Raw genomic sequence first — 16,298 nt, 5'->3', positions numbered from 1 at the left:
TGGCCACGGTTCTCCTAGAGCTTGCATGTCCTTAATTGCAATTCTCCGCTTTTCCTGAAAAAAACTACTTTTGCTGGTAAAATAAGCCAATTTTATTTTGAAGGTCAATGCAAATACATTTCTCTGCCGCGGTCCCTCAGTGGAGGACGCCGCCGCCCGGACCCCAGCCCCCAGCCCTCACCCACACCCTTTAGCACAGGCCAGGGGTGTTTCTCGTTGCAGGAGAATGTCTTCCTTCGACCCTCAACCTGGAGACACACGTTGCTGAGTATTCGATTCTGGCTTGAATTTTATTATTTAAAAGCGTGGGATTTACTTTTCATTAGTAGAGGGGCGGTCTCCCGCGTGCACGGGCTGCACGAGCTGGACGGGGGCCTGGGGACACTGTCTCCACGCTTCAGTGTCATCGCCAAGACTAAACCGTCGTTAAAATTGATCTTCCCTATTTTTTTTTTAATTGATCTTCCTTTAATTAAACTGCCCACGGCCTGGATCACGGGCGTCCGCAGCCACTGCACGGCCAGGCCCACAGGCGCAGGGCGCAGGGGAGGGGCGACCTGGGTCACCAGCCCCGGATTCCTCCGCACACCTCCGCGGCGGGGAGCGCGTCCCGGGGCGTCGCGGGCTCCGCGTTCCCGAGCAGCGCCCCGACGTCCGGCTCCCCGCCCCGCCTCCTGCCCGCAGGGCCGCCCGGGAAGTGGGGGAACGAGCCCGGGGCTTGGGGGCAGGGACCCGAGGTCAGGGGGAGGCGCCGGCAGGCCCGCGGGTCGCAGCGGGAGCCAGAGGCCCCGCCCCGCTCCGGCCCCGGCCCCGCCCCTTCCGCTCCCGGGCCTCGGCCCCGCCCCCACGTCGCCACGCCCCCCTCCGCCGCCCCCTGGTCTCGCGATGCCTGCGCCTTCTCGCGACGCCAGCCGGGAGGCGGGCCGGGCCCTGACTGGCGCTGCCGGGGGCGGCTCCGCGGGGCGGGGCGGGCGAGCAGTCCTCGCGGATCATGGCTGCCCTGCGCGTCCTGCTGCCCCTCGTCCGCGGCCCGCTGCGCCCCCAGCCCCGCTGCGCCGCCCTGCGCCGCTTCGCCTCCGGTGAGCGGGGGGCTGAGGCCGCTGGGGGCCGACGCCGCCGCCGCGCCCCCGCCCCGGACCCCACCCCTCCGCCGGCCGGACCCCCGACCTCACCCCTCCTCCACCCTGAACCCCCCCACCTCACCCCTCCTCCACCGCGACCCCCGACCTCACCCCTCCTCCACCCCGACCCCCCGACCTCACCTCTCCTCCACCCCGACCCCCGACCTCACCCCTCCTCCGGCCAGACCCCCGACCTCACCCCTCCTCCACCCCGACCCCCCCGACCTCACCCCTCCTCCACCGCGCCCCCCGGCCTCACCCCTCCTCCACCGCGACCCCCGGCCTCACCCCTCCTCCACCGCGACCCCCCGACCTCATCCCTCCTCCTGCCGGACCCCCGACCTCACCCCTCCTCCGGCCAGACCCCCGACCTCACCCCTCCTCCACCCTGAACCCCCCCACCTCACCCCTCCTCCACCCCGACCCCCGACCTCACCCCTCCTCCACCCCGACCCCGGACCTCACCTCTCCTCCGGCCGGACCCCCCGACCTCACCCCTCCTCCACCGCGACCCCCCGACCTCATCCCTCCTCCTGCCGGACCCCCCGACCTCACCCCTCCGACCCCCCGACCTCACCCCTCCTCCGGCCAGACCCCCCGACCTCACCCCTCCTCCACCCCAACCCCTGGACCTCGCCCTCCTCCACTCCGACCCCCAGGACCTCACCCCTTTCTCCACCCCGACCCCCGGACCCCCCGGACATCGCCCCTCCTCCTGCCGGACCCGGGACCTCGCCCCTCCTCCACCCCCACCCCTGGACCTCACTCCTCCTCCACCGCCCCCACCTCGCCCTCCTCCAGCCCGAGCCCATCAGCGCCCAGGCTCCTCCCAGGGCCCGCCCCGCCCCTCTGCTGTCCCGCTGGGCACCCCTGCCAGCACCTGCTGCCTCACTCTGCCAAGCTCTGGGGACTCACAACCAAGTGCTAGGACCAAGTGCTCTGGTCATTTCAGTCTGGTTGTTGGTAAAATCCTGCAGGACTTACGGGACTGACGGAGGCGGTGCAGGTGGGGCCTGGGAGCTGGCAGAGGTCCTGTGCTCTGTGCGCAGCGCGTCCCTCCCGCCTGCTGCTGTTCCCGAGTCTGTTCAGACTCTCCCTGCCCCAGCTGGCCGGACCTGTCCACTCAGCCCTCAGGCCAGGGCCGCAGTGCTCCTTGGGGACTCGGCCCTCCCTGAGCTGGGGTAGGGGTGTCCCTGCAGCTCCTTCCCTCACCCAGGCACCCACTCGCTGCCCGGCTACCAGGGCATGTTGGCGTTACCCTCAGTTCCTGTGATGAGCTGCTTTGTGGGTCCTGACCTGCGGTCAGCAATCGTTTCCTGGGCTGCGGAGCGCGCCTGCTTAGCCCTTCTGCTGAGTCCCTCCCCACCAGGCCCCCAGGGGGGCGCTGTGCTCCTTAGGCCACCGGGCAGACACCCACCTGCGGCCTCGCAGGTCACCCCTCCTGTCTGGGCCGAGGCAGTCACCCTTCAGCGGTGTGCGCCTCCCACTCCGTCCTCTCCCCCAGCTGCCATTCCTCCCAGGGGGAAGGAACCTATGTCCCCATCCCTCGTTCCTGCTGAGTCACAGGGTAGACTTGCTCACATTTGTGTGGAAGTAGGTGCTGGGGCAAAGGCCACCCACGAGGCTGAGAGCTGTGCACTGCTCCCCGAGGACTGGGGTCGGGGTCACTCTGTCTGCTGACGGGTAAATTCCACTGCTCCGATGCCTACACGGGTGGAAATGCTTTCTTCCCCCAGGTGCTGACTTCCAGTACATCATCACGGAGAAGAAGGGGAAGAACAGCAACGTGGGGTTGATCCAGCTGAACCGCCCCAAAGCACTCAACGCGCTCTGCAATGGGCTGATGATGGAGCTCAACCAGGCCCTGGAGGCCTTCGAGAAGGACCCGGCCGTGGGGGCCATCGTCCTCACGGGCGGGGAGAAGGCGTTTGCAGGTGCGTGGGCGGCGTGGCGCTGGTCACCCAGGCGTGCGAGGGGCGGGCGGCGGCGTGAGCAGCCTGGAGTTTAAACCTGAAGTGTAAACGGAGCCAGGTCCCGCTCGGAGAGCCGCTCTGCCCGTCTAACGTGTGCTGTGCCAGCAAACTCAGTGCGTCCAGAGGATTCGGGTCCTTGACGCTCGGTCCGTGCCTGGTGAATAAGCCTCGCCGTCCGAGTCCAGGCCCTGTCCTGCTGTCCCGGCTGTCGAGCTCCGTGCAGGTGGCCGTTCCCAGCGGCCCCCGGAGCCTACACACTGCACACTCATGGCTCCCTGCGGGCCGGGGGTGCAGCTGTAGCGGGGTCTCTGCTCTCTGGCAACCGGGACCTCCTTTCCTCTCTCCAGCTGGAGCTGATATCAAGGAAATGCAGAACCAAACGTTCCAGGACTGTTACTCGAGCAAGTTCTTGAGCCACTGGGACCAACTTGCCCAGGTCAAGAAGCCGGTCATAGCTGCCGTCAACGGCTACGCTGTGAGTGTCAGACCAAGTCCCCTCTCCGCACGCCGCTCCTGCCGAGTGTCACTGCAAACCCCGGAAGTGCAGGGAGGACGCGCTGTGGCACAGCTTTCGTGGCGGCTGTCCCGCTGCTGGCTTCCCACTCCGTTGTTGGGAAAGCCCCTCCCCACAGCCTCCATGACTCCTGGGAACGTCTCCCCTCCGCTAGGCTGTAGGCCGCCGCACCCGCAGGCTCACCTCTTCTGCTGCCATCGAGTGCTCTGTGTGGCGTCAGGGTCTCTGGGCTCGTGGACCCTCAGAGGCCCTGGGTCGATCATAGTGAAGCCGAGGGCAGCTCAGCTCCTGATCCTTTAATGAAGCTCCGTGGGGGTGAGGCGAGGCCAGCCCGTCAGGTTCACTGGACCACAGTGGTGCCTGCTGGTTCACAGACTCTGGCTGCCGTCGAGCCCCACGGCCCCGCAGAGACTGCGGGACCCCAGAGCTCAAAGAATGTGACACGGGCGCTTCACAGAGGGAAGCGTCAGCGTCGGCCCTCGTGGCTAACTCACCTCGCGTCTCCGTGCTAATCTCTGCTACGCTCTGGGCCGTGTCCATCTTAACTGCAAATTCAAGTAAGCAAATGGACTGAATTTCTGACTGGCGCCTGGCGGGCCCTCGTGTTTTGCAGCTTGGTGGCGGCTGTGAACTCGCTATGATGTGTGACATTATTTATGCTGGAGAGAAAGCCCAGTTTGCACAGCCGGAGATCCTGCTAGGAACCATCCCAGGTAAAGAGTGACGACGTCTCTGGCGTAAGGTCTCCAGGTCCATTCTCCAGAGCCTTGGGAGCTTTTGGGCGTTTCCGGTAATAGACAGAAGTCTGCAGCTTGCACCTGGCGAGGGACCTGGGCTGTCCCCTGAGCGCCGGCCAGGCGGCCACCTGGCTGTGCCCTCTGCCCCTTGAGCTGACCAGCACACTAAGCCCCAGGGGACACAACGCTCCGAGAGTGGCCCCGGGGCCTTGGGGCTGTGCGGGCTCCCTGATGACCGCCTGGTCCCTTATCGGACGCTGTTGGGAAGGGCTGGGCCACCCACTGCATTACAACTGCAGTGATTCCTGCTGGTGACCTGGGGTTCCGCAGAGCAGGGAATCCCATCCCCACGAGGCGGGTGAGGGGAGCTGTGGGCAAATGGGGCCACTGATGAGGACTCCAGGCTTCTGGCTCCTGGGTCTCTGGCCTGCATGTGGAGCCCGGGGCCCAGGACATCTGCTGAGCGCGGTGAGGTCAGGAGGGGCGTCTGGGGTCGGCTGAGGGTGAGCAAAGCCCTGCATGAGCTCTGCTGGGTGCTGGGCTCTTCCCGTCCGTGCGCACGGCCTCCTCCTCCTTGAGGCAGCACCTGGGTCTGTTGGATTGTGGGTCCCCCTCAGGTGGTCCCTTAGCTCACGGGGCGGCCCAGGCTTCACCGTGGGGCAGATGACAGGGCAGACTGCTGGTGTTCCTGCCACAGGGCGTCGGGTCCGCAGGAGGCGGGGGCAGCAAGGACGGGAGCTCGGGGACAGGCCACGCCCAGGGCGGCCGGGGGGCAGAGCCCTTGCTGCCCCCCAGGCTGGGCCGGGCCAGGCTCTGAGCTGCAGGGCCCCGATGTGCCAGCCCTCCCTGTGGAAAGGAGCCCCCCTGAGGTTTCGTGGGCTGCCTCCTTGCTGCCCGCCTGCCCCACCCAGCGGGCCCCTCCTGCTCCTCGGAGCTGGCTGCAGGTGTGTCCGTGTCATCTTGGCATGCGCTGGCCGGGAGCTGACTGTGACCTGTGGCCGTCTACCTCTGCAGGTGCAGGGGGCACCCAGAGACTGACCCGCGCTGTTGGAAAGTCGCTGGCCATGGAGATGGTCCTCACCGGTGACCGGATCTCTGCCCAGGATGCCAAGCAAGCAGGTGCGGGCCAGGGCCACCCCACGAGCCACCCTCACGGGGAGCCGAGTGGAGGCAGGGGTGGGGGGCTACACCCACGGGCAACGAGCACGGTGATCTCAGGTGTCCTGAGAACCCAGGGATGGCTGACTGTGTTTTACTTGGGACACCGCACAGACACGAGAGCAGCTAAAGTAGACGTGTGCTTAGAGTCCTGATAAAACCATCCCGGTTCCCCACCCAGGTCAGTGGTGGGGGATCCCCAAGACCCTCCGCCCACATACCCTTTCCCAGCCCCTGGCTGACCGCCCTTCCTCCCTGTTGACGTGTCTGTAGGAGCCTGGTGGCCCCACTCGGGGACTCTGCGGCCCCTTGTTAGCACCGCACAGCCCCAGCTCTAGAGCCGCACCGTGACTCGGGCACCACCAGTGCTGCTTCCTCTTGGCGCCCGCCTGTGTGTGTTTTAGGTCTCGTGAGCAAAATTTTTCCCGTGGAGACCTTGGTTGAAGAAGCCATCCGGTGTGCGGAGAAAATTGCCAGCAATTCTAAGATCGTAACAGCAATGGCCAAGGAGTCCGTGAACGCAGGTAGGAGAAGCTCCGAGGGCCCGACAGCACAGGAGCCCCACAGCCGGGAGTCCAGATTCGCGTCCTAACTGGCCCTGGACTCTTGATGGTGGGGTTCTGGCTCTTGGTGGAGTCCTGGGTTTTGTTTGCTGCGTCACACGTTGTCCTGAAATGTTCCGAGCGTCCTTGGTATCAGGACCCAGGGAAGGAGCCAGCCTGCGGGGCAGAGGGACAGGGGTGCAGGGGTGCAGGGAAATGGCCGGGAGGCCAGGACGGTCCCTGAAGGAAAGCCAGCCGGGCTCCCGGGAAACCCAGTGCACGTCCCGGGACCTGGCAGACGATACCCCGTCCTCGGCCAATGGTTGTGCCTGCCGTGGGGCAGCCTGGCGGGCGGCACAGGCTCATGGGACACCCGGGTGACCGCGGACAGTGCAGGCTGCTCCTTGTTGCCCCGGACTCTCCATCCGCCCTACCGGCAGGGCAGCTCTGGCCCCACTGAGCATCCTTGTGTCTTCACGGAGCCTGCTGTCCTCGGCACTGGGGTCAGCTGCCGGCTTGCTCGCCACTGCCTGCCGGGGGGCTGCGAGCTGGGGGGCTGTGAGCCGGGCGCTCGGGTCTGCGGCTCCTCTGCAGGGAGGCGGGCGGGCCCCCCGGGCTGCTGGCCTTGGCTGAACCGCCGTGGGTGATGCGTCCCCACAGAATGAGCAGTTAGCTCACGCGGGGGCGGCCCCCGCTGCTTGTGCTGTCCAGGCGCCTGCTGTCCGTCCAGGTGCTCAGCCAGGGACACCACTTCGCCTTCCCGGGGCCACAGTGCCCTGCCCGCCCAGGACTCTGTTATGGCACAACGTTTTTTACGGTTTTCATCCTTCATTCTCATTTTCTTTTTAATTTTATTTATTTATTCATGAGAAGAAAGACAGGCAGAGACACAGGCAGAGGGAGAAGCAGGCTCCATGCAGGGAGCCTGACGCAGGACTCGATCTCAGGTCTCCAGGATCACGCCCTGGGCTGAAGGCAGCGCTAAACTGCTGAGCCCCCCGGGCTGCCCCTTCATTCTCATTTTTTAATGCTTTTTAAAATATATGTAATTCTGGGGGGGCACCTGGGTGGCTCAGCCCACAGAGCATCTGACTCCTGGCTCAGGTCGTGATGTCAGGTCGGGAGCCGAGCTCCAGCTCCAGCTCCGTGCTCAGCGGGGGTCTGCTTGTGACTGTGCCCCTCGCGCTGCCCCTGCGCCTGCTTGTACACGCTCACAGTTTCTCTCAACATAACATTTTAAAAACTAATAAGTAGTATGTGATTCTCTTGGCCCTCCAGTCCTCTTGTGCTTGCACAGAGTTGGCCGTCGCACTCTTGACTCCATTCCTTGTTCCTCTCCTGTGGGGCCGCCGGCGGGAAGCCGGGGGCAGGGGGCGGGGGGGGGGGGGTCTTCGTAGGCGACCGTGTAGGTCACAATATCACGACAAAATCGAGGCTGATTGGGTCAGTGGGGAGTGTTTCCTGTCCCCATGAAGAGTTGTCTGTTCCCACATCTGCCCCTGGGTCATAACCTAAGGGATTTCTTTTCAGCTTTTGAAATGACGCTAACGGAGGGAAACAGGCTGGAGAAGAAGCTCTTCTACGCGACTTTCGCTACTGTGAGTGAGCGTCGGGGTGGATGGACGCGGGGCCCAGCCAGAGAGCGCGCCGGGGAGGTCCCCGTAGGGCTGCGGTAAATGAGTTGTCTGCCGCCCTGCAGCTGGATCAGATGCGTCCTGCCCACGAGCACAATTAGCAAATAACTGCCCAAAGTATGAAGCGTTACATCCTTGACCAAGGTCTCAGGAATCAGGAATCGCGCCCTTAAACGGCAGCCTCCTGTATTTAAAGGCAATCCATCTGCCGTAATTTTCTAGATCGTTCCAACGACTTGGCGTGGAGTTGGAATGTATCTAATGCTGTGTTCTGAGGCTTCAGAACAGTGTCCTGCAGGATTTGACAGTAAGCGAGAGGCAGTCCTTCTAGTAACAGGTGTTGAAACCCACCTGCCGCGATTAGAGTCCTAGACAGGTGTGTTTTATGGGAGCTCGGAAACGGCCGTGGCCCTCGAGGAAGTGAAGGCGTGCGTGTGACCATGTGCACGCTCGTGCGTACGCGCAGGGAAGGTGTAGGGCTAGGGCTTGCACGCCTGTGTCCTGCTCCATGGCGCTCAGGATGGTCCTCCACGCGGACCGCCACTAAACCCAGGGAGCGAATTAGTGAACGGCCCAAGCAGGTGCGTCTGAGGCTCCCTGGGTGAGAGTTTGACACACGAAGCGGTGGTTCTTGGATGATCACCCCTGGGGGCTCCGGTGGCCGGGGTTCCAGGCCATGCGCAGGTGCGCAGGCAGTCCCGGGGCAGGACCCTCCCCACCCTGGGAATCTGTCAGAGGAGCCCAGCAGACCGAGAGCAAACCCAGAACGGGCCGAGCCCGTGCCTCCGCCCGTAGGAAACCGGGAACGTCCATCTCTACCTATTTTCCTTCTCCCACCAGGAAGACCGGAAGGAAGGGATGACCGCGTTTGTGGAAAAGAGAAAGGCCAGCTTCAAAGACCAGTGAGCGCCTCCGCCTCTGCCTTGAACCCTCGACTCGAAGACAGGAATTACGGTCTGACGGTCTTAGAAGCAAATAAATTCTCTAGTAAAGGGCCCTGTAGGCGGCACGCAGTCTCTGACGCACGGGGCTCTCGCTCTCCTGAGTGGGGGCGGTCTTCACCCGGCGGTCCTGAGACTCCGTGTCTGGAGCCTGTTCTCATTCTGACTGAGCAGATTCTTAATCAAAAATTCTCACACACACACACACAAATTCTTACGAGGGGAGCTTGGGCGGCGCAGTTGGTTACGTGGCTGGCACTGAGCCCAGGTCATGATCTCAGGGTCGTGGGGCTGAGCCCTGCATCGGGCTCCCTGCTTGGTGGGGAGTCGGCTTCAGACCCTCCGTCTGCTCCTCCCCACACTCGTGTGCACACTTGAGCGCTCTCTCTCTCTCTCTGTCAAATAAATAACCCTAAAAAAAAATCCTGCTGGTGAGCCCTCAGTGGTGTGTGTAAGTTTTCACTTGACTTTAGGGACTGAGATATTTCGATGCCAGACTCACTCCGTACAGCCTGCCGTGTTGAGATGGACGCGCGTTCCCCCGGTCGCTGTGCAGCTTCGCAGCCCGTGAATGTGAAACTCGGAGGAGGGCGCCACCGGCATGCAGCGGACGGAAATCACGCTGTGCCTCTCCTCGTAAGCAGACGCCACGTCGCTCTTCAGACTTTTGTCATTGTGTGACAACGGTCAAACGGAAGGGAAGTCCAGAAAGTAAGTCACCCGGCACACTCCTAGGGTAACCGCCGTTAACTGGAACGTAGCTTTCTAGGTGCTTCTGTGTATACACATGCACACACACGCACCTGCATACACCGACATGGCTCAGTGCTCTTTTTATGAAAACAGAATTGCGCATCTGCATTTCTTTTACCTTTTTCCTTTTTTTTTTTTTTTTTTTTAAAGATTTATTCATTTATGATAGAGAGAGAGGCAGAGACACAGGCAGACACAGTCTGCAGGCTCCATGCAGGGAGCCTGATGCGAGACCCGATCCCGGGACTCCGGGATCGCCCCCCAGGCCAAAGGCAGGCGCTGAACCTCTGAGCCACCCAGGGATCCCCTTCCTTTTTTTTTTTTTATATTTGAAGATGTATTCATTTATGATAGAGAATGAGGCAGAGACACAGGCAGAGGGAAAAGCAGGCTCCATGCGGGGAGCCCGTCGTGAGACTCGGTCCTGGGACTCTGGGGTCACGTCCTGAACCAAAGGCGACACTCAACTGCTGAGCCACCTAGGGGGCCCCCAGGGTGTTTGCTTAAATGCCGAGACCTGGATCAGAACCAGGGCAGACCCTGGAACGCACAGTCTCCAAGGCATTGGGTGGGCCCTGGTGCCCAGCAGGACGGCCAAGAGGCTCAGTGCCATTTGCTGCGGGAGACAGATGGCATTGCTGACAACCCTGAGCAGGACTGTCCCGAGGGCCACAGCCCCATATGGAAGCTCCACCCCCTCAGAGTTAATGGACCGCTGGCTCCATGTTGTTTGGGATTCTGATTTGTTTTTAGAGCCGAAACCTCGCCTTCTCACCTATGCTGCCTGGGTGGCCCAGGTGCAGGGCCTGCTGGCCTTCCCTCCCCGTTCCCTGCACAGCTCCTGGTCCCATCTTGCCCAGCGGGGCCAGCCCAAGGCCCTGTGTTCCCGGCCCTGCTAGATCCCAGGCTGGCTCCCAGCTGGCTCCCTCGGCCAGCAGGGCTCCTCAAGGCCCAGCAGTAAAACGGGCATCTTGATTCTCATCAGGTTTTGGTGTGGCTTTGTTGTCTTTGGTGTATAAAACCTTACCAGGAAGAAAAAAAAAAACCTTCCCAGGAGTGGCCAGGCCACCCAGCATCTCATGTCAGCGCAGGGCTGGGGGTCACAACAACAGCACCGACCACCGGCCATGAGTCCATTCGGGAAGGAAGCGGAGGAAGGCGGGCTCCAGAGGGAGACAGCCCGGCCACGGCTCTGGGTGGGACTGTGTCCCCTGCACGGGTGAGCACACGCGTGGGTACCCGCACTGCTGTCTGCCTCCAGCCTGAGTGTGCGAGAGGGATCGGAAGGCCAAGGGCAGTGTCGGCAGGGCCCAGGAGCCTCTGGCATCGGGCAGGCTGTGTGGGTCAGGAACCCAGACGCACCACAGTGGGTCAGCTCGTCACTGCGCTATGTCCGGGACCTCGCTCACTCGTCTGGTGCTTGGTGCTGCACCAGTGGGGCCTACCTGGGGCCAAGGCCACCACGTGCACAGGGAGGCTCTGTGCCCTGGGCTTCCTGCCAATGCCGTGCCCGGGTTCCCGGGACAAGTCCTGAGGAGGGAGAAGATGAGGAGGAAGCCGTACTGCCCTTATGACCTAACTCAGAAGCCAGGCAGCACCATTCCCAGCGAAGGCCCACCTGGTTCAAGGGAAGGGAACAGGCCCCATCTCAGTGCCCGGTGCCCCGACAGGGCTGCCCACGGCTTCCGGAGAATCTGCTACACTCAACCAGGATCGGGGCCTGAACAGGGGCGCTGTGCCGTGCAGCCCAGGGTGGGCATCTTCCCGCAGGGAGTGCAGTGGATGGTGGTGGCACCTGACCAGGAGAGCAGTGTGCCCGTGTGCCCGGGGCCTGGCTCTGAAGAGCTTAAGGAGGGAGCCGGGCACCCAGAGTCCAGTCTCCAGGGACAAGGGCCAAGCCGGCAGAGACCCTGGCAGCTGGAGGCAAGGTGCTCCCCCTGTTCAAGGGAAAGTGGGGTGGATCCAGGCCCACCACACCCTCCCTCCCCCCCCTCCCCGCCAGACACCCCATCTTGGTGGGCGGGGGATGGGAAGATCCGGTCCTGAGGAGGAAGGGCAGTCAGGTCACTGCTGTCCCGCGCTGGGAAGCTGCACCCCACTCTGCACCGAGGGGTCCCGGCGCCTGGGAGACCAGGTGGAGACCCCCCACCAGGTGCTCCTGGCACACCTGCCTGGCCCAGAGGACGCTCCTGCCTGTCCAGAGCAGGCCCACGGGTGTCCTGCGAACAGTGCTGGCCGAAGAAGTCGGGGTCTGGCCACCCTCACCCAGCGACCGGGGACCCGGCGGGCTGGGGCGGCAGTGAGGGGGGGCGGGGGCGGCAGCGGGGAGCTCGGGGCGCTGCGGTCTTGGACCCGGCGAGGGACGCGGGGCCCAGGAAGATGCCGGAGAGGCCGGGCCGGTGGTCGCCCCAGCCCTGGTCAGCCTGCGAGTCGCGGCCGCGGTCCTCGGGGCGTCCAGTCCTCCGGGCGCGGCGGGGGGACCCTCTACTCCGCCGCCCCGCCCCCGGCCGCAGGCCCCGCCCCTTCCCGAGGCCCCGCCTCCCGGCGAGCCTGGCCCCGCCCCTTCCCGAGGCCCCGCCCCCTTCCCGAGGCCCCGCCCCGCCAGGCCCCGGGACCATGGTGGTGCTAAAGGGCGTCCCCGCGCTGCTCTCCCCGGAGCTGCTCTACGCCCTGGCGCGCATGGGGCACGGAGACGAGATCGGTGAGCGGGGACCGGGCCTCGGGACCCCACCCCCGGGCAGGCCCGGCGAGCCGCGCGCGGGCCCCCACCGCCCCACGCCCCGCTGGGGTCCGGGAGGAGCCGGGTCCGGGGTGGAGGCCTTGCTCTGGCCGCCCCGGGCTCCCCCTGCTGCCCCACCCCCAGCCCCGCCCAGGCCGAGGTCAGCCCCGCGGTCAGGACGGCGGCCCCCGGGGGCGGATCCCTGGGGGGGGCTCTCTCCACCCGCGCCCTGGGGACACCTGCAGCTCCTCCCGCCCTGGAGACTCCCTCTGCCCTGAGGGAGGGGGAGGGGCGGGGGCGTGGTCTGCGGCCCGCGGTGGGAGGGGCTGGGGGCCCGGGGGGCGTCTCACGGCCCGGCCGGCCCTTCAGTGCTCGCAGATGTGAACTTCCCCACGTCCTCCATATGCAAGTGCGGCCCCGAGGAGCTCCGCGCTGACGGTGAGCGCCCCGGGGCGCGGCGGTCCCGGCTCCCCAGGTGCCCCGCCCTGCCCCCACCCCAGCCGCGGCCCCGCACCCTCAGCGACCCAGGGCAGGGCATCCCAGTGCGGGCCCCGAGGAGGGGTGACCTTGGGCCTCCTGCTCCGGCTCAGACACCTCTTGGTAACTTCTTGCAAGTGGGGAAACTGAGGCCCAGAGGCCTGTTGGCTGGCTGAGCACAGGTGCACCCCTGGCCCCCACGCCCCAGGTCACGTGTTCGGCTTTTGCTCTGCTGTAGAAATCCCAGTACTGGTGACCTCACCTCCCAGGCTCCAGGTGCCCACGTGCTCTGTGTCTGAGACCCTCTGGCCCTGGGGAGACCCGGCGGGGACGGGGGGCGGGGGGGGGGGCGCAGAAGGCTTGGCTGGGGGGCCTGGGGCCGGGTCTCCACCAAGAAGGCAGTAGCAGAGTGAGTACCAGGAGTAGGGGCTGGCGTGAGAGCACCTGTCCTGCCCTGTCCTTCCTACCTGGCTGCAGTGGGCTAAGGCCGGGCCTGGCTGGCTCCCCGCCCTCAGCGGTGCCAGGAGCGGCGACACGACCCTCCCTGCAAAACTGAGGCCACTGAGGCACGGAGATGTGAGGTGTAGAGTCAAGCAGCCCCTGTGGGCAGAGCCGGCCAGTGGTCTGAGGCCCGTTCGCCGGCTGCTGGCCCCCGACCCAGTGGCCATGGCTTCCACTCCCTGCGGAAGAAGAGCCAGCCGGGCCTCAGCTTACGCTGGGGGCCAGGTGCCCCAACATGCTTTCCTCCCCAAGGAGGAGGGGACAAGGGAAAGGCCGGAATGCTGGGGGACAGGGGACGGCCCAGCTGCCACGTGACCCACACGCCCTGCGTGTTAGAGGGAAACAAGCCGGTAGGAGTCGGAGCCAGGTACGAGCCTGACCGCAGAGAAAAGCCGGGAAAAAGGCAGAAGAGAACGCGCTCAGGGCAGGCAGGCTCGTGAGATCCCAACGGGCTGTCACCAGCTCTGCACAAGCAGTTGTCAGCGTTGCACAAGCAGCGGAAGTTCCTTTAACAGTCAGAAACCCGCTTTACCGGGGAGCAGGGACCTTGGGGACCAGTGGGACGGGTCTGGGGGCAGACTGGGGCAAGAACAGCCTCTTCCCAGAGCCCCAGGGTACAGGTGGCAGCTCAGGGGTCACGGGGGGAGTCCTGGGGTCAGGGAAGGGGCCCAGGTGCCCTTGCTGGCGAGTGTTGAGGTTTGCCCGGTGAGGGGGGTGGAAGGGCGAGCCCACGGGCAGCGCGGCCTCAGGCGCTGTGGCCAGGGCAGGGTGGTGCCAGTGCGACCCCGGCAAGTGTCGCCAGGCCGGCAGCCCCTGCTCTGTCCCGGCCCAAGTCCATCCCTGCTGGCTGGCTTGGGGCTTGGGGCCCGGGGCAAAGGGCATGCGCGGCCCGGGAGGGCGGGTGCACTGCTGGCGGGCAGGGACGGCTGCGTGACCTGAGGTGACACTCCGCCCTCAGGCCTGGGCATCCCACCGCTGCTGGAGGCCGTGCTGCAGCTGCTGCCCCTGGACACCTACGTGGAGAGCCCAGTGAGCGCCCGTCACCCCACCGCCCCTCCCCGGTCTGGGCCTCGGTCTCTGCTTCCTCAGGCCCCAGAAGGTCCACTTGCTTGAAGGGTGGCAGGGCGAGGGGGGGCATGTGTCCCCAGAGGGCCCTGTCCCGGTCAGAGGAGCCCTGAGCTGTCACCCAGCGGGGTGGGGGCTGGAAGTGCCCAGGGCAGCCGGATGCATAGGCCAGAGCCGCCCCCTCCTTCCCTAGGCTGCCGTCATGGAGCTGGTGCCCAGCGACAAGAAGAGGGGCCTTCAGACTCCCGTGTGGGGGACCTACCAGTCCATCCTGTCGGGGGCCGGCTGCGGGGTGAGGTGCAGCCCCGCAGGGAAGGCCCTCGGGACCCTCTGCCCCTCCTCGGAGGCTGGGAGGAGCCAAAGGCGGGGCCCCACACCCCCCTGCACTTGTCCCAGCCTTCCCGGAAGAGTAACCCTGGGGATGGGGCTGCCCCCAGCCTCCTGCCCTCTCGGGTCGCGATCCGGTCCTTGCCTGAGGTCCCTCGCCCGGCCCAGGTGACCGAGGGGGGCCAGGGGCCGCGGGGTATCCCTGGCCTGAGGCTGTGCGAGGGGATGCACTTGCCCTCCCGGGACCTCCCACTGGCACGTCTTGGGCAGGACCCACCTGAAGGGCAGGGGGGCAGGAGGGGCCCTCGCGCCAACTCCGAGGGACACGGGGCCCCAGGCCGCTGGCCACCACCGCCCCCCGTGTCCCTGCCCGTCCAGTCCTCCCCGCTCACAGGCTGAGCACCCTTGGGACCCCAGCCGGGAGACCGAGAAGGGAGGCCCTGAGCGGCCCTGCCTCTCGTGCCCCTGCGCCCGCTGGGCCCCGAGGTCCTCTGAGCAAGGCCCTCGCACCCCTTGTGCCTTCAGGGCGCCCTGGCCACGGTAGAGAGGTTTGCGTTTTATGAGCGCGCCAAGAAGGCTTTTGCCGTGGTAGCAACTGGGTGAGTGCGGGGTCCTGCGGGGTCCTGCGGGTCAGGGTGGATTGGGGCGCTCCCCTGCCCCCCTCGGCCCCTGCCCCAGCTGACACTAGAGGCCCCACTGGGAACGGGGTTGTCAAGGGATTTGCCTGAGGACTAGTTCCTGGACTACCCCCGTGGCGGGGGGCAGGAGTGGTCGTGGGGGGGCCGGCCGTGGTGCTCAGCTCCGCCCCTCCCGCAGGGAGACGGCTCTCTACGGAAACCTCATCCTCAGGAAGGGGGTGCTGGCCCTGGATGCGCCCTAGACCACCGGGCCCAGAGACGCAGCTGGATGCCTGAGCCGGACCACAGAGCACTGGCCCCGCCCCCGCCTAGCTGCACGGTCCAGGGGGCCGGGCGGGGTTGGGGGGACCGCCGGGGACCCGGGTCACCCGATTTACGGCAGTGAGGTGAAGGTTTCAACAACAGCTGCATCCTCACAAAGGCCTGTGTGGTGCTGCGCACAGGGGAGCCGTTGGCCCCTCCGACGACCCCCCCATCACCAGGGGGGAAGGAGGCCTCCCCTCACCCCCGCCTTGCAGGTTTGGGTGGCCTGACTCTGAGCAGGCCCCTGGGTTTGGAGCGAGAGCTCACGGGCCTGCAGCCCCCACAGAGGCCGGGGGGCGGGGGGGGCGTGACTGCCCCCTCGGGAGCCCTGGCAGCGGGTGGAGCCCCCGGGCTGGGGACGCTCGGGTTGTCCTGGAGGAGACCAGGCGGGAGGGCAGGTGGTGGCAGATGGTGGCGAGGGGGCCGCTCCCCTGGGGGCCGGGCTCTGCTCCGTCTGCGGGGCTCGTGCCTCCTCAACACTAGGAGCCTCTGGGTCCTGGGAAATGGCAGGGGGAGGGGGTGGTACCGGCCCGGGGGGGCCCCCCGACCCCATAGGCGCAGGCCAGCCCGCCTGAAGGTGGCACGAGGGTGGCAGTGGGCTGGGGCTCGGGCTGGTCTTGGGTGGGAGCACCCGCCACCCCTGCTCTGGACCCCAGGGTCTTCCCCAAGCCTCCCCTCCCCTCCAGGCCTTCCTCCGGCCTCGTGGGTGCTGGCGCGGGCGTGAACGGGGCTCCCGGGCCGCTGGCTCCCGTGTTTGGGACCAGGGCTGGTGTCCTGGTGTCCCGGAGGTCGTGGGGGGCAGACAGGCCCGCTGGGCTGAGCTCGGGGCTCAGCCTGGGGAGGGGACCGTGCCCTGGTCCCTGCAGGGCCTACCCTCGGCACCCTGAGCCCACGG

At 65.8% G+C, this 16,298-nt stretch overlaps 2 protein-coding genes across 7 annotated transcripts; both read left to right on the top strand.

Annotated features, from left to right (window-relative positions):
* Positions 1-958: 958 nt before the first annotated feature.
* ECHS1 (enoyl-CoA hydratase, short chain 1) lies at positions 959-8,780 on the top strand. Its single transcript, XM_038579205.1, has 8 exons — positions 959-1,079; positions 2,858-3,055; positions 3,442-3,569; positions 4,222-4,321; positions 5,360-5,464; positions 5,908-6,027; positions 7,576-7,643; positions 8,520-8,780. Exons 1-8 carry the CDS (start codon positions 992-994, stop codon positions 8,583-8,585), a joined length of 873 nt encoding a protein of 290 aa, XP_038435133.1. The 5' UTR covers positions 959-991; the 3' UTR covers positions 8,586-8,780.
* A 3,167-nt stretch (positions 8,781-11,947) lies between these two features.
* Positions 11,948-15,520, top strand: FUOM (fucose mutarotase). Of its 6 annotated transcripts, none has more exons than XM_038579199.1 (6): positions 11,948-12,074; positions 12,462-12,530; positions 14,029-14,099; positions 14,329-14,427; positions 14,988-15,061; positions 15,279-15,476. In XM_038579199.1, exons 1-6 carry the CDS (start codon positions 11,990-11,992, stop codon positions 15,340-15,342), a joined length of 462 nt encoding a protein of 153 aa, XP_038435127.1. In that variant the 5' UTR covers positions 11,948-11,989; the 3' UTR covers positions 15,343-15,476. The 6 variants fall into 6 exon arrangements, with proteins under 6 accessions (XP_038435127.1, XP_038435129.1, XP_038435125.1 ...); XM_038579201.1 differs by having other exon boundaries at positions 14,029-14,169; positions 15,279-15,421; XM_038579197.1 differs by lacking the exon at positions 14,988-15,061 and having other exon boundaries at positions 15,279-15,520.
* Positions 15,521-16,298: the final 778 nt, after the last annotated feature.

Source organism: Canis lupus, chromosome 28, assembly GCF_011100685.1.
Source record: "Canis lupus familiaris isolate Mischka breed German Shepherd chromosome 28, alternate assembly UU_Cfam_GSD_1.0, whole genome shotgun sequence".
In the NCBI taxonomy this organism is placed as follows: Eukaryota; Metazoa; Chordata; class Mammalia; order Carnivora; family Canidae; genus Canis; species Canis lupus.
The sequence above is the reverse complement of the archived record's forward strand: the minus strand, read 5'-3'. Positions and strand labels throughout refer to the sequence as shown.